This window comes from Bufo gargarizans, chromosome 2, assembly GCF_014858855.1.
Source record: "Bufo gargarizans isolate SCDJY-AF-19 chromosome 2, ASM1485885v1, whole genome shotgun sequence".
Taxonomy (NCBI): Eukaryota; Metazoa; Chordata; class Amphibia; order Anura; family Bufonidae; genus Bufo; species Bufo gargarizans.
In genome coordinates, this window is record NC_058081.1 from 193556458 (window position 1) to 193582737 (window position 26280).

General features: G+C 44.4%; 1 protein-coding gene across 2 annotated transcripts in view; it reads right to left on the minus strand.

Annotated features, from left to right (window-relative positions):
• Positions 1–26280, minus strand: part of NPTN (neuroplastin) — an 81582-nt gene that overhangs the window by 10452 nt on the left and 44850 nt on the right. For both annotated transcript variants that reach the window (XM_044279842.1, XM_044279840.1), the window contains exons 4-6: positions 7844–7938; positions 6670–6803; positions 3057–3330 (exon numbers count right to left, since the gene is read on the minus strand). In XM_044279842.1, coding sequence (XP_044135777.1) covers positions 3057–3330; positions 6670–6803; positions 7844–7938 — 503 coding nt within the window. The remainder of the gene's footprint in view (positions 1–3056; positions 3331–6669; positions 6804–7843; positions 7939–26280) is intronic.

Below are 26280 nucleotides of genomic sequence, written 5' to 3' on the forward strand. Positions count from 1 at the left end.
AAAACTTTTTTAAACTTACAAATAATCTGGATGACAATATTTTATCATTCAGTATACAGCTCCTATGCAACCTATGAGTCTTCATGTTACAGACTATAAGCAAATCCTGTAGTCACGTGTTACCCCATTTATTTACCCCCCCCCCCCCCCCACTTCCCCCAAAGTACATAGGTTTCCCAGGAGAGAGGCAGATAGAGTGCAGGTTATCAGGTGATTGAAAAAAAACTGAGCTCTGACCCAATATATAGATATATCTGAAATTATTCAGCCACAAAGGGATAGGTTTTAGCTTAACGAGTGACATCCAAGGACCTGCCAAGATGGGTTGAGCAAGATTTATCTGTGTGAAGCTACAGTATTGATAGAAATTGTACACCCAAAACCCATGCCAACAGCAGAACAGACCTTGGTACAATGTACCCTGTTCAAAAATGTGTTAGGAAAGTGGTGGGAGTAAGTAACATTATAACAAAAAATGGTCTTCCTTCAAACTAAAGCAAGGTAAAAACAAACAAGAAACCAAAACAAACTGAAAATTAGTCGTGAGAGTGGATGAGGGAAAACTCCGTGTTAACATCATGGGCTTGAGCAATCCCAACAACGGAAGCGAGATTAGACAAATTGGAAAAGCATGCAGAACTCGCACTTACCACCATAATATTTAAGGTTTGATGCAATTGAAGGGGGGAAAAAAAAAGTCACAGTAACCGACAAGTATAATTAGAGAAGCTGCCTCCCTGGATTTCCCCCTCCCGACCAACAAAGTAAAGAAAATTAAATTGGATAGAAAATAAAAAGACAAAGTGCCCAGTTCGATCTGTGCTGCTGAGAGAAGAGGCAAGCAAAATGTGAAGTGGATAGAAAGCAATGGTGAAAGGAAGGGCAGGTTTATAACAGGCAATGCTCACTCTGACCAGCAGGATGCACTGAATTCCCACTAGACAGGACGAACTACAGTGCATCATGATGGAAACGTCCATTTGAAGGTAAATCCCCAACACACTCACACCCATGCACACACATTATCTATATATAGATAATAAAGCTGAAGAGTTCAGGCCTCTGGTTAACATCCAGAAAATGATGACTCCGTAAATGACCACCCTTGATTATGTGGACCTAGCTATACCAGAGGGGTGAAAAAAAGCAAAAGTATATCATACAAAGAAGCAAAGTCCTCTGTATTTATCTTCACGGTCAACAGTTTGATTAAATATATTGATAATAAAGTTCACCCAAAAGTAATTTACAATAAAAAAAACTCATCAGTTTAGCATGCCTCCCATCCCAATAAGTCTATACAACAGATAATATGGTAATTAAGTCATAGATTTTGTAACCTAATGTACTCTAGTTTAAGATTTTTTTTCCTTTATATTCAGAACACAAGGATATGGTTGGCCTTGAACACTTCTATCATGCAGTGGCCTAGTTTGCTCTTGGACTAAACAGGCACATTTGAGCAGCATAGCTCACTGCATCCTACATACTGAGTAATATAAGCTTTGGCTTAAAAACTTAGTAAAGTATAATCTATACGAGATGCACCATATGTAAACCTGGGTAAAAAAAAAAAAGCAAAGCCGAGCCAGAAAATGCTGGGGTGTATGAAATGCACTGCTGAATTACTGAACAGCAGCACAGAAAGACTGTATTGTACATGTCTGTAGAGAGTTGATTATAAACTTGCAAACTGCCCGAATCCTAAGATGATCGTAAGATATTAGCATGCAGGCATCAGTAGTGCATTTCATGCACACAGCAAGACGGCACCATGGCTCAGACATCATTTTATACAAACCTTAGACAACATGAAAGGTGTGCAATCTATGTAGAAACTTGTTACTTAAATGCATATACAGCTTACACTTACCAAATACACCAGGAGAAGGGGAAGAAATTTGACATTGAGATTGAGTGACATTGTTATTATTAAAAAATAAAGATTCTTTAATAAACCACATACAATAAAAAAATATTGTGAGTCTAATTGCTCATGCACACGAACGTATTTGCCTTCAGTGTCCGTTGCGTTTTTTCTGCGGACCGTATGCGGAACCATTCATTTCAATGGGTCAGTGTGCATTCTGTTTCCGTATATCCGTTCCGCAAAAGAATAGAACATTTTCTATTATTGTCCACATTACGGACAAGGATGGGACTGTTCTATTAGGGGCCAGCTATTCCGTTCCGCAAAATACGGAATGTACATGGACGTCATTCGTATTTTTTGTGGATCGCAAAATACATACGTGTGGTCATGTGCATGAGCCCTAAAGAGAATTGAATAAGGGTCCATTTACACGTCCGTAAGTGTTCTGCGGATCCGCAAAACATGGACACTGGCAATGTGCACTCCGCAATTTGCGGACCGCACATCGCCGGCACTATAATAGAAAATGCCTAATCTTGTCCACAATTTTTTGTCTCTGTGTCACCTTTTACATTACTGCACTTTGGATTTTGGTGAATGGGGATTTGTAACACCCATTCATTATACCATGCATTTTGGAAAACCTCTGCTTTTGACAAAAAAATTAGTAAAAAAAATCCACGATACATGCAGGACAACTCCTAAGATTGACATTTTGAGCGAAAAACTGTGCCACAATTCTGTCATAAAATTCTGTCTCAAAGTATGCCAACCAATAGCTGGCATAAAGTGAGAAAGACCTGTATATCCTTGCACCACATCTATCATCCCCAGCCTGAGCCCCTGTGGTGTGGTCTAGACAGCTGGTTTCAGTTTACACCCTCTACTGGATTAGTAAATCTGCCATATCTTAAGCCATGCCTCTTATTGGTAGACAACATATACCCCTTGTCACACAAGTAGTGTGTGTGGGGGGGTCTAAAACACTTAATAAATGTGATGTATACAATTTTTTTGTCGCATTTTGATTAATCTCCCCAATATCTCAAATTGTAAATTTAGTTCAGCCTATAAGATACAGGCAGAAGGTCAGGAACCTAATACAGAGAAATATTTATTTGATTTCAATCAGGTGTTTAGATATATAGAAAATAAGTACACATATCCCTTATCCTGTTCTTACCGTCTGGCACTTCGTCTGGTCTTTTGCGCTTTTCATACACCACAATAATGACCGCCAAGATGATTATCTCTGCCAGAATGCCAAGGAAAGGCCACAATGGAGCCAAGGTACTGCGTACACGCAAGATGGTGGTACTTTTTACAGAGCCAACAGAATTGGTAGCATTACACTGGTATTCTCCAGGGTCTTTAACGATGTCCAGGCTAATGATTTTCAATTCAGTGTAGTTACCTTTGTTAGCGATAAAGATTCGTCCACTCTCATTATTTACTTCCTGCAAAGTTACAAAAGCAGCATTTAGATACCACAAATAAAAATATATCACCAGACCAGTATTCCCCAATGAAACACTCTATAGAAATGGTTTAGGAGTGCCCTAAACCGATGGGACCACTGCCTAGCAACCAGTGAAGGTGACCATGCTGAGAATGACATGCATGAACACACCAGTGCTTTTATTAATCCTGCAATATGCAGAACCTGCTGTGAGTTTTCAATAATAATGGAATACCTCTTACTAGTAAACTGTAAGAAGCTCATTAACCCCTTTAAGGGGTTTCCCAGGAATTAAGAAAATTAAAATTCTTAAATATTACGTCATTATAAATATATTCCCAAATACCTTATATTAGTTATAATGGCTGGTTTTGTCTAGGGAGCAATCATTAGAAGAAACAAAATGGCCGCTGCCCCATTAGTACACATAAAACCTGTCCTAATCACACAGCAGGACAAGTTACTTCACAACACTGAGGTAAAGAGCTGCCCCATCCTCCTCTCTACTTGTCAGGGATAAGTATCCCGAATACAGATAAGATCTTAAACTGAATCGCTGTAGGAATGGAGTTCATGAGCAGATGTGGATAATAAGCAGCAGCACTTGTGTGCAGTCTCCATTACCACAGTCTGTACGCTCTATCCTCTGTACTTCATGCCTCCTGATAAACTCCATTTCCACAAAGATTCAACTAAATATCATATTAAACTGTAGTCGGGATCTCTTTCTCTAAGTGTTGTGAAATAACTTGTCTGGCTGTGTGATTAGGACAGGTTTTGTGTGTACTAACAGGACGGCGGCCATTCTGTTTCTCCTAATCATTGCTCCATAGACAAAACAAGCCATTATAACTAATTAAAGGTATTTGGGAATATATATTATAAATACATGTGTGGTCAAATACAAAGAACTGCCACATGATTTATTAATTCCAAGGAATTTACAAAGGACCAGGAGATTCCTTATGCAGGAAAGGGTGGTTTACAATTAGAGTAGTCAAACTGTGGAATGCCCCACCACAACATGTAGTAATGGCAGATTCTATGTCGGTATTTAAAACATGGTCAGATGTATTAGGACAGCTTAAAATAGTGACAGAAATGCTGATTTCAGCGGTGTGTCACTCATGATCTAATAGTAAGTGGTTTCTGAGAACTAGCATCATATTCATTGCTGCCCAGGCCTTAAGAGGAGTAAAATCTAGTTGAGAAGAGTCCTGGTTATTCCTAACCTCCTGCTCTCTCACCCGTCTGCTGATGATTGGCAGTTCTCTCCTAGAGAAAAAGGGAGAAAACTAGGTAGAAGCCTGTCAGTCATCAGCAGGTGGGCAGGAGAGCAGGAATTCATGGATAACCAGGACTCCTCAGGTGGCCAGGACTCTTTTCCAGGCCCAGTCTGCAAGGATTGTGATGTTGGTTCTCAGCAACCACTTACTTCTAAATCACAGCCCGCTGAAATCAACTCACCTTTTTCTGCTTTATGCTGCTGTTAGTATGGGCAGCATAACGTTGATGACAGGTTCCCTTTAATAGCAAAAAGGCACTGAAGTTTAGAATTACTATATCAATTGTTGATCAATATCACAATATCAATGGTTGAAATTGATGGACCTGTGTCTTTTTTAAGCCTATGAACTATGTATTCTCTGATCACTCCTATCGGCCAAACAGCAGGATTTGTAGTACCTTTTTTTCTGGCTAATAGGAGAGCAAACTTATCCCCATAATATACTGACTTTACATAGGGAAGCATAGACTAATGACACAGTCACTTTCACGTTTAAAATAAAAAAAAAATGCTTATGCTTGCCTTCCTTTTTCATTGTTGTAAAAGCACAACTTTGGTACTAATTTGGCCGGAGCAATAAGGCTGTTAGCTAGGAAAGTTCCAATATTCCATTTTTCTGCCCCAATCGCTGGCATGAAGCTGAAGTTAAAAGGTATAAAAAAATACTTCCTCCCTAATACTGTATTTATGATAAATACCTAATACAGTGTCTTTATGATTGCTTGTGCCCTTTATTGTGTCGGTCAGAAAACCTCAACTGTACAGCACAGACTCTCTTACTTCTTTTACAAGTACTAACACTATAATACCATCCCTACTTACTAAAAGGGTCCAAAAAAACCCTAGTGGTCAGCTGTAATCCTTGGGGAAATCTTGCAGTAAATGTTCAGTTTTCAGGCAGTGCCACCATAGGGGATTACATGCCAATTAGAGTTAAAGGGGTTGTGTCACTTCAGCAAATGGCATTTATCATGTTAGAGAAAGTTAATACAAGGCACTTACTAATGTATTGTGGTTGTCCATATTGCCTCCTATGCTGGTTTCATTAATTTTTTTTTCACTGAATTATATACTGCTTAAATCCAGGGGTTATGACCACCCTGCAATCCAGCAGTGGTAGTCGTGCCAATGCTGGTCTATCTGGTGGCTGGGACCAAGGGAGTGCGCATAGGCACGCATGGACAGCAGCTCCCATCCTGGCCACCTTGTATTAGCACTGCAATGGAGGCCATAAATTGCCTGAAGCGAGCAGTGTAAGGAAAAATGAATGAAACCAGCAAAGGAGACAATATGGACAATCACAATACAATAGTAAGTGGCTTGTATTAACTTTCTCTACATGATATTTGCTGACGTGAGACAACCCGTATAATTTACTGTCTGTGTAATGCAGAACAAGAAAGGTTTTTGAAAATAATATAAGAATCATGAACAGGGGACTCCAATCTATTAAGTCCCTAATAGACCATCCTTTCTGTCCTGTGGCATAATGTGCGAGTTGCTCCTGCAAACCACTGTACTATTTTTCTTCGTGATTGTGTGCGCATAGGAGCTATGACTTGTAGGCGTCAGTTGTATGATACAGCCAACATCCCACTCATATGACTGATCAGCGATTCAGCTACAACATAGTAGAATTTCCACAGCAGATTTTGCTGTTTTTTTTGCCGTGGGGAAATTTCACTGCAGATTTCACCCTATGCTTCGCAAAATGTGAAATCTGCAGTGGATATCCGCAGCATAAACTGACATACCGCACAGTTTAAAAATCTGCACTACACGTCAACATACGCTACAGATTTCTTAAACCCTCATCCACTTTGCATGTAAAAGTCTGTGGATTCGCAGCACACAAATCTGTAGTGTATACGTCCCTTATGGCCATACCCATAATTCAGCTTTTTGAAACCTGAAGCAATATGAGAATTAAGCAGAATGTAATACTGGAGTACTGTGTTCTGAACATTTACATGTTAAAAACATGCAATTTTTTTCCTGGATGCAACACATCTAAAAATAAAATATATGTTAATATAAGCGTGTACTTACTAATAACACATCATCAACCAATTTGTGCCAAGTCCATTCTGGGTGAGGATATCCTACACATTTACAATACATAACAGCTTCTTGTCCCTCATTCTTGTTTTCGCTCTTTTTGTGCCCAGTGATTTCTGGAGCAGCTGAAAAATAAAATCAGAAACATAATCAGAAGCCAAATATAATCATGCAATATGACAGTATTTGATGTGATCTCATTACCCCTGTATAGCCTGTACAGGAACAACTATCAACCAGTCTGTGTGTGTGTAGGAGAACCCACATTTACAGGCTCTCTCAGCAAGTCCAGACAGCAGAGAAACATAGAATGTGTCGGCAGATAAGAACCATTTGGCCCATCTAGTCTGCCCAATATACCGAATACTATGCTATAAATAGCCCCTGGCCCCATCGAATAAAATTTTATGGTTTATTTCTTAGGCTACTTTTACACCTGCGCTTTCCCCTTCTGCTATTGAGATCGTCATAGGATCTCAATAGTGGGGGGAAAACACTTTAGTTTTGTCCCCATTCATTGTCAATGGGGACTGAACTGAAGGGAACAGAGTGCACCAGAATGCATTCTGTTCCGTTTCATTGCATTCCCATGACGCACAAAAGCAGTTTTGAGTGTGCCCTGAGATGCTTAGCAAGAACGCAGATGTGAAAGTAGCCTTATCTTAAAAGCAGAAAAATATCTTCTTAGTGGCACCTTTATATCCTATGCTGTCAATCACATGAGCCATAGCCTAAAAAGCACTTAAAAGTACTTTTGTAATAAACTGACCAATATTAAAGGGGTTGTCCTGCCCAGCAAGCCACCCCCTCCCCTAAATCAGCTGTTTTAAGAGGTCTGCTTTCTCTACATTACACTGCACGTTGTCTCGGAAGTGCAGTGTAATGACAAGTACTCGCTCCATTCACTTGAAGAGACAACGCATAGTGTAATGAACAGGAAGCAGTGCTTGCATGTAGCACCGCCTCCTCTGTAAACAGCCAATCAGTGGGCGTGCCGGACCCTAGCTGATCAGATATTGATTACATATCCTGACAATAGGTCACCTATATATGGCAGAACAACCCCTTTAATACCCTATTTCTTCAGTCACTGATAACCACAGGTAAATTTCCACATTCAAACATACCAGATTGCAACTAGTTTTTACTCTGAATGGATACTAACCTTTCACTTCAATAGTAGCGTTGACAGGTGGAGAACCAGCAAAAGTAAATACACATTGATATTCTCCTGAATCGTCAGCTTTTGGTTTTAAGATTCTGTAAACAGAACATGAGTAATAGTGTTACAAATTCTGTTAGAATACACAGTATAATAAGCATAAAGGTATATAAGGACGTAATAAGGCTACTTTCACATATGCGTTTTTGATGGATCCGTTAGGGAACCAGCAAAAACGCATCAGTTCAATAATACAACCAGCTGCATCTGTTCAGAACAGATCTGGTTGTGTTATCTAAAACATGAACAAAATGAACACTAAACTCATTGTAAGTCAATGGGTGGCGGATCCGTTTTTTATGTGTCTGAAAAAACTGATCCAGCACCATTGACTTACATTGTGTCTCATGCCGACTTGTTTAGTATCCTATGCCGTACAGTCAATCCAGCAATTACTAAGAGATTAATTTTAGCATTTTAAATAGGATTCTATAACTATAACTATTTTCTTCAGCAACATAAATCTTCATTTTATATTTAAGCCTTATATACATGTCCATTTGACGTCCACATGTTTTTGCAGACTCATTGACTTCAAGTCATCCATGTGCTTTCTGCACCTACCGGTATATGTTTGTTCCGCAAGAGACAGAACATATCCTTTACTTTTCTGCAAAATGCGGACCGTGGACGCATTGAAGTCAATAGGTCTGCAAAAAATACAAATTGCAAACAGACCTAAAATTATGACTTACAACTCCTGGGACAACAGCTTATACATTTCAAACCTATACTAGTTTCCTACATATAGCACGTCTTGTTAGACAAAGTAGCAGGCGAATGGATTCATTACACACATTTGCTACTGCTGTAGAAAAATGACAAACGTCTTAGACATTTATATACCATATTTTTCGCTTTATAAGACACTTTTTTTGCCACAAAATTGGGGGAAAATGGCCCTTCGTCTTATAAGGCGAATACGAATTAGGTGCCGGGAGCAGGGAGTGAAGCGCCGCAAGCGCTTGTGGTACTCACCCTCTCTGGTCTTCCTTCCTGGGGCCGGCACTTCACTGTCCAGACTGCGTACAGCGTCAGGATGTAGTGCGCGCACTATGACCTGACGCTGCACGCAGTCAGGTGACAGAGCAGTGCAGGCCGGAAAGACAGGGGAGCGTGACTTCTGCCGGAGGTGAAGAGGGGCTGTGGCGCAGGACAGGTAAAAGGAGGTTTTTATTTTAATCTGATCTGAGGTATGATGGGGTCTAACATTGAGGGCTGATCTGAGGTCTGATGGGGTCTGACAATGTGGGCTGATCTGAGGTCTGATGGAATTCTGACATGGGGGTCTGATCTGATGTCCTGATATTTATGGGGGTCTGATCTGATGTCCTGATGAAAAATATTTGTTTCTTATTTTCCTCCTCTTAACCCTGGGGTGCGTCTAAGGCTACTTTCACACTAACATTTTAGTTTTCCGGTATTGAGATCCGTCATAGGGGCTCAATACCAGAAAAAAAAAATGCTTCAGTTTTGTCCCCATTCATTGTCAATGGGGACAAAACTGAACAGAACGGAATGCACAAAAATGCATTCCGTTTTGTTTAGTTGCGTTCCCATACCGCAGACCAAACCACAACATGTTGTAGTTCGTTTTCCATCCTGGGATGCGGAGCAAGACGGATCCAGCATGACCCCCAATGCAAGTCAATGGGGACTGATTAGTTTTCTCTGTCACAAATTGAAAATGGATCCGTCCCCCATTGACTTTCAATGGAGTTCATGACGGATCCGTCTTGGCTATGTTAAAGATAATACAACCGGATCAGTTTATAACAGATGCAGATGATTGTATTATCAGTAACGGAAGCGTTTTTGCTGAACCATGCCAGATCCAGTGAAAACGCTAGTGTGAAAGCCTTATAAAGCGAAAAATACAGTATTCCAAGTGGAATAGTCTCACTTATGAAGTAGCAATTTCAAATTATCTTCTTTACTCAGACATGACTTTAAAAACCTCAGCTTAGAAAGTGTCATAGCGCACCTTCAGCCACAAATGGAAAAACACACCGGAGGAAAATTTACTAAACGAAATGTGCCAAGTTTGTTTTAATTTGAGCAAAAAAAAAAAAAAAAACTGACACATGATTTGCACCACAGTTATATGTTATGTACACTTCTTTGTCTTACATGCCAAGGAGGCGTGGATAATGGGAAATAAGTATGGTTTTAATGGGAAAAGGGGCAAGGTTCCTCCCAACATGCACATACCAATAGGTGGAAATATAAATAAGTGGTTGGCTCACACCTAGTGGCCATGCCGGGTGCTACTAACTTGACTTGGGTGCCCGACCCAAAAAAATGTGCAATATGAAGAAAAAAGGGGGAGTGAGCACTCACCACACTTGGACCATAGGATATTGTGATCAATGAAATATTTATTAGGACCTAGTTGAATCCAATAATATTCACATAAGATTATGACATACACATCAAATTATACCATTCACAACCACTAAAATACAATTGGTACCAATAAATAAATACTAATCGGGTTGAAGCACCCGATATTGATGCCACAGTCCTCTGGATATAAATGTTGCAATAGATTGTGCAAAATCCACTCTTGGTACTTATAGTACCACAAACCGCATCAGAGTGTCCACGCAAGGGCCGCCTTGTATACTTAGATTACCGCAAACCACTGATCAGATACCAGTGTCCCACAAATAGCCCCACCGGGTCACGTTGTATATGCTGGTATAATTAGTGAACTTAAAAGTCCTTCCGTGGGTGTTTGCAGCAGACAATAGGGCCGCTCAAAGTAATAGAGCTGCTACGTGCACAATTCGGTGGTGTAAATTCCTACCTGGTTCCTCTTGTCAGCTCCCGCTGGTGCGTCTCAAGATCCTCCACGAGAGGTGAGCTGCGCCGGCTGCTTCGGCGTCTCGCGTCGACCGTCTCGTACTAGTGACGTCACACTATCGCGGGACTAGGCAGGCAGGGATAGTACCTTATTCGTAGCGTCCAAAGCTCAATATTGTAGCGGTCCTTAACCGCTTGCCGCCACGCTAACGCCGAAAGGCGTCATCGCGGCGGCTCTCCCAGGTCACACTAACGCCAATAGGCGTCATCTCGCGAGACGCGAGATTTCCTGTGAACGCGCGCACACAGGCGCGCGCGCTCACAGGAACGGAAGGTAAGCGAGTGGATCTCCAGCCTGCCAGCGGCGATCGCTCGCTGGCAGGCTGGAGATCCGAATTTTTTAACCCCTAACAGGTATATTAGACGCTGTTTTCATAACAGCGTCTAATATACCTCCTACCTGGTCCTCTGGTGGTCCCTTTTGTTAGGATCGACCACCAGAGGACTCAGGTAGGTCAGTACAGTCGCACCAAACACCACACTACACTACACTACACCCCCCCCCCCCCCGTCACTTATTAACCCCTTATAAACCCCTGATCACCCATGATCACCCCATATAAACTCCCTGATCACCCCCCTGTCATTGATCACCGCCCTGTCATTGATCACCCCCCTGTCAGGCTCCGTTCAGACGTCCGTATGATTTTTACGGATCCACGGATACATGGATCGGATCCGCAAAACACATGCGGACGTCTGAATGGAGCCTTACAGGGGGTGATCAATGACAGGCGGGTGATCACCCATATACACTCCCTGATCACCCCCCTGTCATTGATAACCCCCCTGTAAGGCTCCATTCAGACGTCCGCATGCGTTTTGTGGATCCGATCCATGTATCCATGGATCCGTAAAAAATCATGCGGATGTCTGAATGGAGCCTTACAGGGGGGGGTGATCAGTGACAGGGGGGTGATCACCCTGATTACCCTGATCACCCCCTGTCATTGATAACCCCCCTGTAAGGCTCCATTCAGACGTCAGCATGCGTTTTGTGGATCTGATCCATGTATCCATGGATCCGTAAAAAATCATGCGGATGTCTGAATGGAGCCTTACAGGGGGGTGATCAGTGACAGGGGGGTGATTACCCTGATCACCCCCTGTCATTGATAACCCCCCTGTAAGGCTCCATTCAGACGTCCGCATGCGTTTTGTGGATCCGATCCATGTATCCATGGATCCGTAAAAAATCATGCGGATGTCTGAATGGAGCCTTACAGGGGGGGTGATCAGTGACAGGGGGGTGATCACCCTGATTACCCTGATCACCCCTGTCATTTATAACCCCCCTGTAAGGCTCCATTCAGACGTCCGCATGCGTTTTGTGGATCCGATCCATGTATCCATGGATCCGTAAAAAATCATGCGGATGTCTGAATGGAGCCTTACAGGGGGGGTGATCAGTGACAGGGGGGTGATCACCCTGATTACCCTGATCACCCCCTGTCATTGATAACCCCCCTGTAAGGCTCCATTCAGACGTCCGCATGCGTTTTGTGGATCCGATACATGTATCCATGGATCCGTAAAAAATCATGCGGATGTCTGAATGGAGTCTTACAGGGGGGGTGATCAGTGACAGGGGGGTGATCACCCTGATTACCCTGATCACCCCCTGTCATTGATAACCCCCCTGTAAGGCTCCATTCAGACGTCCGCATGCGTTTTGTGGATCCGATACATGTATCCATGGATCCGTAAAAAATCATGCGGATGTCTGAATGGAGCCTTACAGGGGGGGTGATCAGTGACAGGGGGGTGATCACCCTGATCACCCCCTGTCATTGATAACCCCCCTGTAAGGCTCCATTCAGACGTCCGCATGCGTTCTGTGGATCCGATACATGTATCCATGGATCCGTAAAAAATCATGCGGATGTCTGAATGGAGCCTTACAGGGGGGGTGATCAGTGACAGGGGGGTGATCAGGGAGTCTATATGGGTGATCACCCCCCTGTCATTGATCACCCCCCTGTCATTGATCACCCCCCTGTCATTGATCACCCCCCCCCCCCCCCTGGTAAGGCTCCATTCAGACATTTTTTTTGGCACAAGTTAGCGGAAATTTTTTGTTTGTTTTTGTTTTTTCTTACAAAGTCTCATATTCCACTAACTTGTGTCAAAAAATAAAATCTCACATGAACTCACCATACCCCTCACGGAATCCAAATGCGTAAACATTTTTAGACATTTATATTCCAGACTTCTTCTCACGCTTTAGGGCCCCTAAAAAGCCAGGGCAGTATAAATACCCCACATGTGACCCCATTTCGGAAAGAAGACACCCCAAGGTATTCCGTGAGGGGCATATTGAGTCCATGAAAGATTGAAATTTTTGTCCTAAGTTAGCGGAAAGTGAGACTTTGTGAGAAAAAAACAAAAAAAAAATCAATATCCGCTAACTTATGCAAAAAAAATAAAAAATTCTAGGAACTCGCCAGGCCCCTCATTGAATACCTTGGGGTGTCTTCTTTCCAAAGTGGGGTCACATGTGGGGTATTTATACTGCCCTGGCTTTTTAGGGGCCCGAAAGTGTGAGAAGAAGTCTGGGATCCAAATGTCTAAAAATGCCCTCCTAAAAGGAATTTGGGCCCCTTTGCGCATCTAGGCTGCAAAAAAGTGTCACACATGTGGTATCGCCGCACTCAGGAGAAGTTGGGGAATGTGTTTTGGGGTGTCATTTTACATATACCCATGCTGGGTGAGATAAATATCTTGGTCAAATGCCAACTTTGTATAAAAAAAAAATGGGAAAAGTTGTCTTTTGCCAAGATATTTCTCTCACCCAGCATGGGTATATGTAAAATGACACCCCAAAACACATTCCCCAACTTCTCCTGAGTACGGCGATACCAGATGTGTCACACTTTTTTGATGCCAAGGTGGGCAAAGGGGCACACATTCCAAAGTGCACCTTTCGGATTTCACCGGCCATTTTTTACACATTTTGATTGCAAAGTACTTCTCACACATTTGGGCCCCTAAATTGCCAGGGCAGTATAACTACGCCACAAGTGACCCCATTTTGGAAAGAAGACACCCCAAGGTATTCCGTGAGGGGCATGGCGAGTTCCTAGAATTTTTAATTTTTTGTCACAAGTTAGCGGAAAATGATGATTTTTCTTTTTTTTTCTTTTTTCCTTACAAAGTCTCATATTCCACTAACTTGCGACAAAAAATAAAAAATTCTAGGAACTCGCCATGCCCCTCACGGAATACCTTGGGGTGTCTTCTTTCCAAAATGGGGTCACTTGTGGCGTAGTTATACTGCCCTGGCAATTTAGGGGCCCAAATGTGTGAGAAGTACCTTGCAATCAAAATGTGTAAAAAATGGCCGGTGAAATCCGAAAGGTGCACTTTGGAATATGTGCCCCTTTGCCCACCTTGGCAGCAAAAAAGTGTGACACATCTGGTATCGCTGTACTCAGGAGAAGTTGGGGAATGTGTTTTGGGGTGTCATTTTACATATACCCATGCTGGGTGAGAGAAATATCTTGGCAAAAGACAACTTTTCCCATTTTTTTATACAAAGTTGGCATTTGACCAAGATATTTTTCTCACCCAGCATGGGTATATGTAAAATGACACCCCAAAACACATTCCCCAACTTCTCCTGAGTACGGCGATACCAGATGTGTCACACTTTTTTGCTGCCAAGGTGGGCAAAGGGGCACATATTCCAAAGTGCACCTTTTGGATTTCACCGGTCATTTTTTACACATTTTGATTGCAAAGTTCTTCTCACACATTTGGGCCCCTAAATTGCCAGGGCAGTATAACTACCCCACAAGTGACCCCATTTTGGAAAGAAGACACCCCAAGGTATTCCGTGAGGGGCATGGCAAGTTTTTAGAATTTTTTATTTTTTGTCGCAAGTTAGTGGAATATGAGACTTTGTAAGAAAAAATAAAAAAAATAAAATCATCATCATTTTCCGCTAACTTGTGACAAAAAATAAAAAGTTCTATGAACTCACTGTGCCCATCAGCGAATACCTTAGGGTGTCTACTTTCCGAAATGGGGTCATTTGTGGGGGTTTTCTACTGTCTGGGCATTGTAGAACCTCAGGAAACATGACAGGTGCTCAGAAAGTCAGAGCTGCTTCAAAAAGCGGAAATTCACATTTTTGTACCATAGTTTGTAAATGCTATAACTTTTACCCAAACCATTTTTTTTTTTGCCCAAACTTTTTTTTTTTATCAAAGACATGTAGAACAATAAATTTGGCGAAAAATTTATATATGGATGTCGTTTTTTTTGCAAAATTTTACAGCTGAAAGTGAAAAATGTCATTTTTTTGCAAAAAAATCGTTAAATTTCGATTAATAACAAAAAAAGTAAAAATGTCAGCGGCAATGAAATACCACCAAATGAAAGCTCTATTAGTGAGAAGAAAAGGAGGTAAAATTCATTTGGGTGGTAAGTTGCATGACCGAGCAATAAACCGCTAAAGTTGTGAAGTGCCGATTTGTAAAAAAGGGCCTGGTCACTAGGGGGGTATAAACCTGTGGTCCTTAAGTGGTTAAGGTTAGAAAGTTTTTCTCCTTTTTATCGCATGGCCATGCCATGAAGATCCAATAGGTTAGGTGGGCGCTTTTCTTCCTCTCACCAGACACGTTTCGGTGTCTGCACCCCTTCCTCAGTGGTTAAAGCGCCACTCATACCTCTCCACCTTTTATAGTCCATTAGGTATTCCACAAACTCCGGATCCTGGATTAATTGAGTTTAATTCCGCCATTGCGGTTTTGATGCGGTTGCGGTTTTTCAATTCAATTGCGTTTATTCTACCAATGTGACTATTGCATTGCTGGATTGTGGTATATTGAAATTTAAAGTTTAGAACCAGGTAGGAATTTACACCACCGAATTGTGCACGTAGCAGCTCTATTACTTTGAGCGGCCCTATTGTCTGCTGCAAACACCCACGGAAGGACTTTTAAGTTCACTAATTATACCAGCATATACAACGTGACCCGGTGGGGCTATTTGTGGGACACTGGTATCTGATCAGTGGTTTGCGGTAATCTAAGTATACAAGGCGGCCCTTGCTTGGACACTCGGATGCGGTTTGTGGTACTATAAGTACCAAGAGTGGATTTTGCACAATCTATTGCAACATTTATATCCAGAGGACTGTGGCATCAATATCGGGTGCTTCAACCCTGATTAGTATTTATTTATTGGTACCAATTGTATTTTAGTGGTTGTGAATGGTATCATTTGATGTGTATGTCATAATTTTATGTGAATATTATTGGATTCAACAAGGCCCTAATAAATATTTAATTGATCACAATATCCTATGGTCCAAGTGTGGCGAGTGCTCACTCCCCCTTTTTTCTTCACATACCAATAGGTGGTTTAAACTTTAACAAAACCGTTTAAAGATGCACAAAATGCATTAAACATGAGCCATTTTGATAAATTCAGCACATATTTAGGCTGCTTAACGTTACATTGTCTATATCTTAGGATTAGTAAATCCGCCCCAAATCAGAACTGAAACAATACAGTATTTAATATACCTATTTAGTGGTTTATACCTTGTTTCAGATATTTAGGCCTCATGCACACGACCGTTGTTTTTGTCCGCATCCGAGCCGCAGTTTTTGCGTCTTGGATGCGGACCCATTCACTTCAATGGGGCACTCCGTGTGCTGTCCGCATCCGTTGCTCCGTTCCGTGGTCCGCAAAAAATATATAACCTGTCCTATTCTTGTCCACAAAACGGACAATAATAGGCAGTTATATCTGGCTGTCCATGCCGTTCCAAAATTTTCAGAACGCACACGGACGCCATCTGTGTTTTGCGGATCCGCAATTTGCAGACTGCAAAACACACAGCGGTCGTGTGCATGTAGCCTAAAGCGCAGACTGACTAGAATAATATACAGGAATTAGACTGCCCATGGCTAACTTAAAGGGCTTGCAGTTTAATTTTCTAACCTCTAGATCAATCAATATCTATTCGGTGGGGGTCTGACTCTCAGCACCCCCACAATCAGCTGTTTCAGTGCTGCAGCCATTTTCTTGGCCAAGGACCAGATTAGGGCTGCAATGAGTACTCGATTAAATTGAGTAATTCGACACAAAAAAATAGGCATCGAGGATTCGTTTGTGTCACGTGACCAGGGCTGTGGAGTCGGTAGATAAATGCTCCGACTCAGACTCCCCGACTCCGACTCCTCTGTATTTAATATGCGAATGTATTTTATACATTCCTTGAAGGAAAGAAAGAAGTTCTTCTAAGCTCTTCTAGCACAGAGAGGCAGTTGGGCAGAAGCTGCTGCCTTCTCCTTTGTGTGCTGATCTTCTGCTGAAGATTGGGCAGTGCGAGGATCCAAGAAGGGACATTTATTTTAAAACATGATTTCCCTAGAAGAATCCCATAGTCATGTTTAAAGTTTAAGATAACATTCTGAGTTTACACGTTTTATAGCCTTAGCTGAATGACAGCAGTTTTTCCAATGGTTTACAACAGGGATGTCAAACTCGTGGCCCTCCAGCTGTTGCAAAACTACAACTCCCATCATGCCTGGGCATACTACAGCTATCAGGGAATGATGGGAGTTGTAGTTTTGCAACATCTGGAGGGCCATGAGTTTGACATCCATGGTTTACAGCTTCAGTCTTGAACTATTGACCCTCCATTCCCTTCACTTATACAAGTGGCTCTAGTCCTGCAAAAAGGAGATTTTTGTATAACTTACCAGTTAAATCTCTTTCTCGCTCTTCCTTGGGGGACACAGACCTTGGGTATAGCTCAGCTCCCTAGGAGGCGTGACACTAAGTAAAACTGTTAAGCCCCTCCTCCATCAGCTATACCCTCAGCCTGGAGATAGAGGCTACCAGTTGCGTGTCCAAGTAGTGAAAGGATAACAACCAATAACGGAAACAACCAGCCAGCAACCCAACGGGGCGCCAGACCATAACCCTGTAACCAAACACAGAAGGGTGGGTGCTGTGTCCCCCAAGGAAGAGCGAGAAAGAGATTTAACTGGTAAGTTATACAAAAATCTCCTTTTCTCGCCCATTTTCCTTGGGGGACACAGACCTTGGGACGTTCAAGAGCAGTCCAAGAAGGGAGGGACCACAAACCCAAGGCGGAACACCACCAGAGCATCAGGAAACCGCTGCCTGCAAAACCAGGCGGCCCAACGCAGCATCCGCTGATGCATGCGTATGCACCCTATAGAACTTTGTGAAAGTGTGCAGAGAGGACCAAGTGGCTGCTTTGCACAACTGTTCAGCCGAGGCCCGATGCCTCTGCGCCCAGGAAGCTCCGACTGCTCTGGTGGAATGAGCAGTGACGCCAAAAGGCGGAGGTCTGCCCTTGGCTCGATAAGCCTCAGACACCGCCAGTTTAATGAAAAGGGCAATAGCCACCTTGGAGACCGCCAACCCTTTGCGCGAACCCTCCGGAACCACAAACAGGGAGTCCGTGCGCCGAAAGGACCCGGTGACCTCCAAGTAAATCCTCAACGCCCTGACCACATCCAGACGGTGCAGTTCCCGTTCTCTGGGGTGGGAAGGAGAGGGACAGAGCGACGGAAGGACGATGTCCTCATTGATGTGAAAGGCGGAGACCACCTTTGGCAGGAAAGTCGGGACAGGCCGAAGCACAACCTTATCCTGGTGGAAGATCAGGAAAGGTTCGGAGCAAGAAAGAGCCGCTAACTCCGACACCCGTCGGAGAGACGTGACGGCCACAAGAAAGATGACCTTGCAGGACAGAAGGCGAAGGGAGACCTCCCGTAAAGGCTCGAAGGGGGCTGATTGGAGCGCCGAGAGCACCACATTCAGGTCCCAGGAAGGAACTGGAGGGCGGTACGGCGGAACAGAGTGAGCCACCCCTTGTAAAAAGGTCTTAATTGGCCCTAGAGGGGCCAGGGGACGCTGGAGAAGAATAGACAGCGCCGAAATCTGACCCTTCAGAGAACTGAGGCACAGCCCCAGGTCCAGACCCGACTGGAGGAAGGACAGGATTGTGGGAAGAGAAAACCGGAGAGGTGGGATGCTCCGGGACTCACAGAACCCCAGATAGGACCTCCAAACCCGATAGTAGATCCTAGAGGATACGGGCTTACGAGCCCGGATCATGGTGCGGACTACGTCCGCGGAGAAACCCCGTCGCGTTAAGACGGCGGTCTCAATAGCCACGCCGTCAAACGTAGCGAGCCTAAATGCTCGTGGAAGATCGGTCCCTGAGAGAGAAGGTCTTCCCTGGAGGGCAGTGGCCACGGTGCGTCTGCCAACAGCAACATTAGGTCGGCGTACCAAGACCGGCGGGGCCAATCCGGGGCGATTAGAATCGCGGGGACGCCCTCTGCCGCGATCCTCCGAAGAACCCGTGGCAGGAGGGGAAAAGGAGGAAAGACGTACAGAAGGGAGAATTCGCGCCACGGAAGGACGAGCGCGTCGGCGCCGTATGCCTTCGGGTCCCGTGCCCTGGCCAGGTATAGGGGGACCTTGTGGTTGAATTTGGAGGCCATGAGGTCCACGTCGGGGCGACCCCAGCGAAGACAAAGGGCTTCGAACACCTCTGGGTGCAGGGACCATTCTCCCGGGTCGATGGTGGACCGGCTGAGGAAATCCGCCGCCCAGTTGTCCACCCCCGGGATGTAAATCGCAGATAAGGCCGGCACGTGCGTCTCCGCCCAGAGGAGAATGAGGGTCACCTCTTGCATCGCTGCAGCGCTGCGAGTGCCTCCCTGATGGTTTATGTATGCCACAGCCGTGGCATTGTCCGATTGGATCCGAACAGGGTGGCCCTCAGCAGATGGGTCCAGTGTCTGAGGGACAGAAGAATCGCCCTCAGTTCCAGAATATTGATTGGAAGTCTGGACTCCGATAGAGACCAAACGCCCTGGACGGACCGGGGAGGGAAAACCCCACCCCCACCCCCGTAAGCTGGCATCTGTGGTAATCACCAGCCAGTTCAGTGGAAGGAAGGACTTCCCCCTTAGAGGGATATGCAACCACCAGCCGAGGGAAGCTCGAGCCAGGGGAGGCAGAAGAAAGGTCCTGTCCAGACTCCTCAGTGATTTGTCCCAGGCCGACAGAATTGCCCTCTGAAAGGTGCGGGATCGGAATTGTGCGAACGGCACCGCTTCGAAACAGGCAACCATCTTTCCCAACAACCGCATGCTGGATCTGAGGGAAGGGCGGTGATGACGGAGGAGACTGCGAACCGACCCGCGAAGGGCCAGACGCTTGTCCGACGGAAGGCGGACCTCCGCCAACTCTGTATCCAGGAGCATCCCCAGGAAGATCAGCCGTCTGGAGGGGGTAAGGGAAGATTTGGGGTGGTTGATAATCCAACCGAACCGCGTCAGGGTCTCCAGAGTGAGTTCCACATGGGCCCGCCATACGTTCCTGAATAGGAGAAGGCGGCCCCCCACCCGGGTGGGTGGGGGCGCACCTTCAGGCAGAGGGCTGCTGGCCTGTGGGAGCCCGTGCAGGCTGGGACTTGCGTGAAAGGTATCACGGATGCTAGTGACAAGATGCCCCACCGCGGACGCCAATTTGGACGGAAGCTCTGAGTCCATGTCCACGTCCGAATCCGCCAGTTCTCCCTCAGAAAGCGTATCCCTTTGAGAGGATAGACTTGACTGAGCTCGCACGCATGGCGGAGAGAGCGAAGCATCTGGAGAAGATGTGCGCTCAACCCTTGAACGTTTCTGAGTATGCCGGGCCCTGGAAGATTCGCTGGGAGGCAGGGAACCAGTGGGGGCGGCAGAAACGGTAGTCCCAGCGGGTGCGACAGGGATTGTGGCAGCCTGCGGGAGAGGCGGTCTATCCACGAGACGGCCCACTACGTGTGTAAGGCTTTCCACCGCCTGAGACAGAGACCTAGCCCAGTCAGGGGGTTCAGAGGCACCGGGGGGCGCAGCGGGAAGCGGGCCCTGCACCGGGGCCTGACATGCAAGGCAATGCGGCTCAGATTGCCCACGCGGAAAAAGTTCCTTACAGGCGGTACAGGCATGGTACCAGGGTTTGGGGGCACCTGTGGGATCTGACATGCTGAAGTGTGGTTGTACTCTAATATAGAGACCACAAAGGGTTATAGCAGCTATGACCAGGAGGGTTAGGAGAGGGTTAACTGTCCTACCAGTGCCTCAGAAGAACGTCAGGAGATGGCCCAGATCAGCAGCAGCAGAGAAGCAGTGAACAGCAGTGAGCAGCAGAGAGCGCCCACAGAAGCCGAGCGATGTACACAGGAGGTTAGAGTCCCCCACCGTGTCCCAGCTTCCTGTCAGGAGTGAGGAAGCGCGGGAAACCTCAGCAGAAAGTGCGGGGAACAAGCTCCGCCCCCTCCAGCGCTTGAAATGTCTCCTGTGAAGGAGAACGTAGCTCCGCCCCCAAAATGACGCGCGGAAGCCCCGCCCCCTGCCGGGACCGCTAAGCCCCGCCCCCCGTTCTCGGCGGGAAGGGGGAGAGAGAGAAGAGAAAAATGGAGTCAGCCCCGATGAGGGGAGGGGGGGGGGAGAAAGATAGCAGTGTGGGGGGGGAAAGCGTGGGGGTGCTGAGGATGCTGCTGTGCTGCATTGTCCTGCAGATGAGCGCTCAGAATGAGCGACCACAGGTGCCCCCCTTACCCAGAGGGGTAGATGCTGCAGATAGGGACGGGGTATGGGCTGGAATAGCCATCTCACCGTGCGACGTCTTCACCCTCAGTCCTTTCCAGCAGGGTCGCCCCTTCAGCCACTGGCACCGCAGTGGCAGGAAGCTGGAAGAGGGGCTTGGCGTGCGGGCGACCCCCTAGCTGGCGGGATGTAGGGGAGCCATTGCTGCCCAGATCCTCCTATTGCTTCTGTGGGGGAGGCAGCAGTGCAGATAAGTTGGCACTGGCGCAGCTCAACCCCGGGAGAGCAGAGAGGTCAAATGCGTCTCTGGTATCCCTAGGAAAAAATAAAATAACAAAATTAGAAGAAAAAGTAAAAATAACAAGGAGAAAACAGCCCTGCAGTAGCAGGGAGTGTCTTGCCTCCTTGGACACTAAGCTAAAACTGGTAGCCTCTATCTCCAGGCTGAGGGTATAGCTGATGGAGGAGGGGCTTAACAGTTTTACTTAGTGTCACGCCTCCTAGGGAGCTGAGCTATACCCAAGGTCTGTGTCCCCCAAGGAAAATGGGCGAGAAACACATATTTACTTAATCCCTTATCAGTGAGAGGCTAGGTAAACCATGGGCATTGTGTTCCCTGTAACATCAGAACACAACACAATGAAAAGTATATGTATTGCCACTCCTAATTGTGCATTGCGTGCCATATAGTGAAGCATATGAAAAGCATGCTTCTTCACATCACTGAACGCGTTTGTTTTGCGGTTACGTGAGGCACTGCATGCATTGGCCTTTATTCTTACAGTAGAGAAGTCATTAATTATAACTGTTTATGAATTCGGACATTTAAACTTGCTTTTTTATTTTTTTATTCCAATTTAAATTTAGTCGGAGTCGGTTCATTTTTTGCCGACTCCGACTCCACAGCCCTGCACGTGACCACGGAGCGGGGGTGAAGAGCTTGCTATTACTCCCGCTCCATGGTCTCCCACTGTCCCGCAATGCGTTTTTCAACTTTGTGTGAGCTGGGAAAAGTCACAGATTGCAGCGTAACTAACCGTTGCGCCGGAATCTGTGCCAAAAATACACCTAATATAGGTGTATTTCTGAATAAATCACCCCCATAGTTTTATGTATTTTTTTTTTTTAACTACTTTTGAACAATAGTAGCACGTATAGTTATGTTGCTAGCTTCCAAGTGCCAGGACTCATTCATTTTTGCCCTATTATTGCTGTACGAGGCCTTGTTTTTTTGCAGGGCAAGATGTAGTTTTCATTTATAACATTTTTGGGGGTACGTGGGATTTAAAATTTATTTTTTTTGGGGGGCAGGGGTGAATAGGAAAAAAAATCCGGTAATTTTTTCTGTATGTTTTTTGTTATTAACAGTGCAGTATAAATAACATTATCTTTAACCCTTTCACTACCAGAGGTTTTTTTTTTTTTTCGTTTTTGCATTTTCATTTCATTTTTCTTCCCTATCTTCCTTGAGCCATAATTTTTTTTATATTTCCATTCACACAGCTGCATAAGGGCTCATCTTTTCCGGGACAAGTTGTACTTTCTAATACCACCATTATTATGACATAAAATGTAGTGGGGACGGTAAATTCCAAATAGGGTGGAATTGGGAAAACATACGCAATTCCTCCACCATTTTACGGGTTTTGTTTCCACAGCGTTTCGTTTGCGGCAAAATTGACCCATGCCTTTCATTTTCTGGGTAAGTACGATTACGATATCCCATATGTACAAGTTTTTTATGTCTAGATAGTAAATTTTTGAGAAAAATCATTATTATTTTTTTACATCACCATATTCTGACCCCCTTAACTTACATGAGCTCCTGCACATACTCGATTTTCTGCGTCCCCATTCATAAAGTGTTGAGTATGTACTCCGTGCACTGCTGAGAAGTCAGCAGTGTGGAGAAAAGTGAATTTAAAGTGCACAGGGAAAGGTGCACTTTAGCAATGGAAAACTATTTAATATTCAAAATCCATTAATAAAACTATATATTATAAAAAGTATTATTAAGGCATTAGGGACATTTTACAAAACAATTAAAAAGTTTAGTTGCTCTTTAAAAGATTTTGAAACAAATCTATTTCTGTGAAACCCGCAGTGTCAACCTGGATTCCTGAGCGGCCACAAACTCAGGAATTGGCGGCTGATAAAACTCAGGGGTGGGGTTCATATGGGATAACTTTGGGGGCTACCTTAGCTGTTGTCCTGGGCTGCCTTTTTGAGGCTCCCTCATCACTGCATGATGATGAAGACGACAAGTAAAGGAATGTGGCATCCTCTTCTCAATCATTGGCTGTTTCAGAGGCAATAATGGCATATGCCTGCTCAGCTGTATACTGTCTTTGGGGAATTTTTATGGGGTGTATAAAGTGTGTATTAATTTTATTTATTTACAGGGTGTGTATGTTGTGCTTTTACACATGACAGGGCTTGTAACAGATTCCAAATAAAGTTGCATAACTTTTATATCTAGAGAGAGCATCCTATAAAGAGTATTTTTCATCCCCAAAAGTGTGGGGGGGATGTGGTTACGACCATGGTTTTTTCCTGCTTGCAAGTTCTTTCCCATCTCTTAATATTATTTCTTATTCGTTTTGTGATACATTTTTATCTTTAGGGGGGCTGACCCTGAGGGTCCTTTATGCCTCCAGGTTACCGTGCCACATTTCTTGTCTTGGATATTAATAGTAATAGCTCCTAATATTATATATATAAAAAAATCCTTACTGGCCTATTTCCATCTATGTAATCGCTTTTTGCTTTAATCTGCATTGATTACCGGCCCCAGCCGTCCTCCGGCGCCGGCCTCGAGCCATATGCGGCTCACGATGCGTTCCACGGCGCCGGAAGTGACGTAATACACGGAGCTCCGATGCGTTCCACCATGCGTTCCAAGAAACCGGAAGTGCGCTTCCGGCGTCCGGAAGCCAGAATCGGTCCCTATAAATGGGCTGCGATTCCATTGACACGGTACCTGGGCCCAAAATAGGCTACTGGGGGAGACTTTGCCAAGCACCATTACCATGTAAGTTCGTATAGGTTATCTAAATGTTTTTACAATTGTTTTTACCTAGAGCTGTGGTGATTCTTGATCTAAGCGTCCTCCTTATACCTATATTTACATCCTTCTAGGTATATCCCTTATGGCTGTAACTATCATGCCCTCTGGTAATGTCCTATCTACGCCTTCCCTATTGAACATCGGTAGCTAAGTATCGCTTCATTTTACCATCTATTTATCACTAATCACATCTACATCTTAATTGGACTCTGTCCGTTTTTCTACCTACCTCCTGATGAGCCTGATTGTATACAGGCGAAACGCGTCGTGGTATATGTATTAAGATGTGTATATTTTTAAAAACGTGTGTATTGTACTGACGAGTGGAATGGTGATCTCCGTATTATCAGGAAACCTTTCTCACTCTGTTAACCTAATTGTGAATTTCATCCCTATTTCTAATCTTTCGGAAGGGGCAGGTGGCGACCCTATTTATACTAAACCACCCTCCATTCCCGATTTATCGTGATTATAGCGATCGTTTATTTTATATCTTTCCCTGGCTAGGGTCAACCTAGGGATTTGTTTAGTCTTAGGTTCGGGGACAGGGAACCCCCACCATCAGGGGGTCACCCTGGGCTGAGCAGTTTTTGAGGGCCCTGTAGGGTAAGCATTGTGTCTGCCCTGCCCTATTCCTCAGACCCTGTCTCATTATTATTTATTATTTTGATTTTGTTGACTGGATCCTCGAACTTCCTAGACCTACTGACGTATCGTATCACTAGATGTTTTGTGTAGGGGTCACTACTCCCCGGTCATAAGAAATATTTATATATAAATTCTTGTGAAATTGTAGCACACTCTGTCGGTATATACATACCTATACCCACATGATCACTAATAAAGGTATTTTTAAAAGTCACTAATTCTAAAAAGTAAAACTATATAAACCCCATGTGATAATAAAATCTAATAAAAATCTAACTACTAGGCAAGTTCTTTCCCACTCTCCACCACATCAAAGATCTTTTTACGGAATTTGGGCTGAAAATGTGCTTTTCTAGGGCGGAATTTTTTCCATCCCAGGAAGACAAGAGGAAGGCCTGAACAATCCTCGTATGACTTTGAGCCCATCTTACTGACTGGATTGTAGCCTTCAGAAGGCCTAAGATGGTCATGATGTTCCTGATGGAGGAAGTCCATTAGAAGATTAAAATCCAAGAGTACTCCCAAGAAGAGCTTCTTTTGGTCTGGAGATAGATCAGATTTTTTTAAGTTTATAATCCAGGGTGGTAAAACACTTTTTCAATTGAAAGACGTGGGTACGTAGAACTTTCTCAAAGGGTGAAGCAACCAGGAAGTCGTCGAGATATGGTACAATCAGAATCTACTTTAGATGTAGGTACTTCATGACATCTGACATGATCTTTGCAAAAATCCTTAGAGAAGAAGAGGAGAGTCCGAATGGGATGGCTCCGAACTGAAAATGGGGTAGTTGGTCCCCCATGAAGACAGCGATTCTTAAATTCTTTTGATGGGCCTGACATATTGGGACATGATAGTAAGCGTCCTGGAGGTCCATGGTCGCCATGAAACAGTCCGGAGGAAGTAAATTGATTGTGGATTTTATAGTTTCAGTCTTGAATTTTTTGTATATGATGGATCTGTTGAGGGATTTTAAATGCATTATTAAAGGGAAGGATCCGTTCGGCTTTTGTACTAGAGATATTGGAGAATAGAAACCTCTGCCTTACTGATCTAACCGGAACGGGAAGGAGTACCTTTTTGTTTACAAGGGAAGACTTTCTTTTTGAGGTAGTTACTTCTTTATAATAAACTGATCTGGGGGGGGGGGGGGGGGGGGTCTTTTCAAGAATATTGTCTAACCCCGAGCCAAATAATCTTTTTTCATCCTG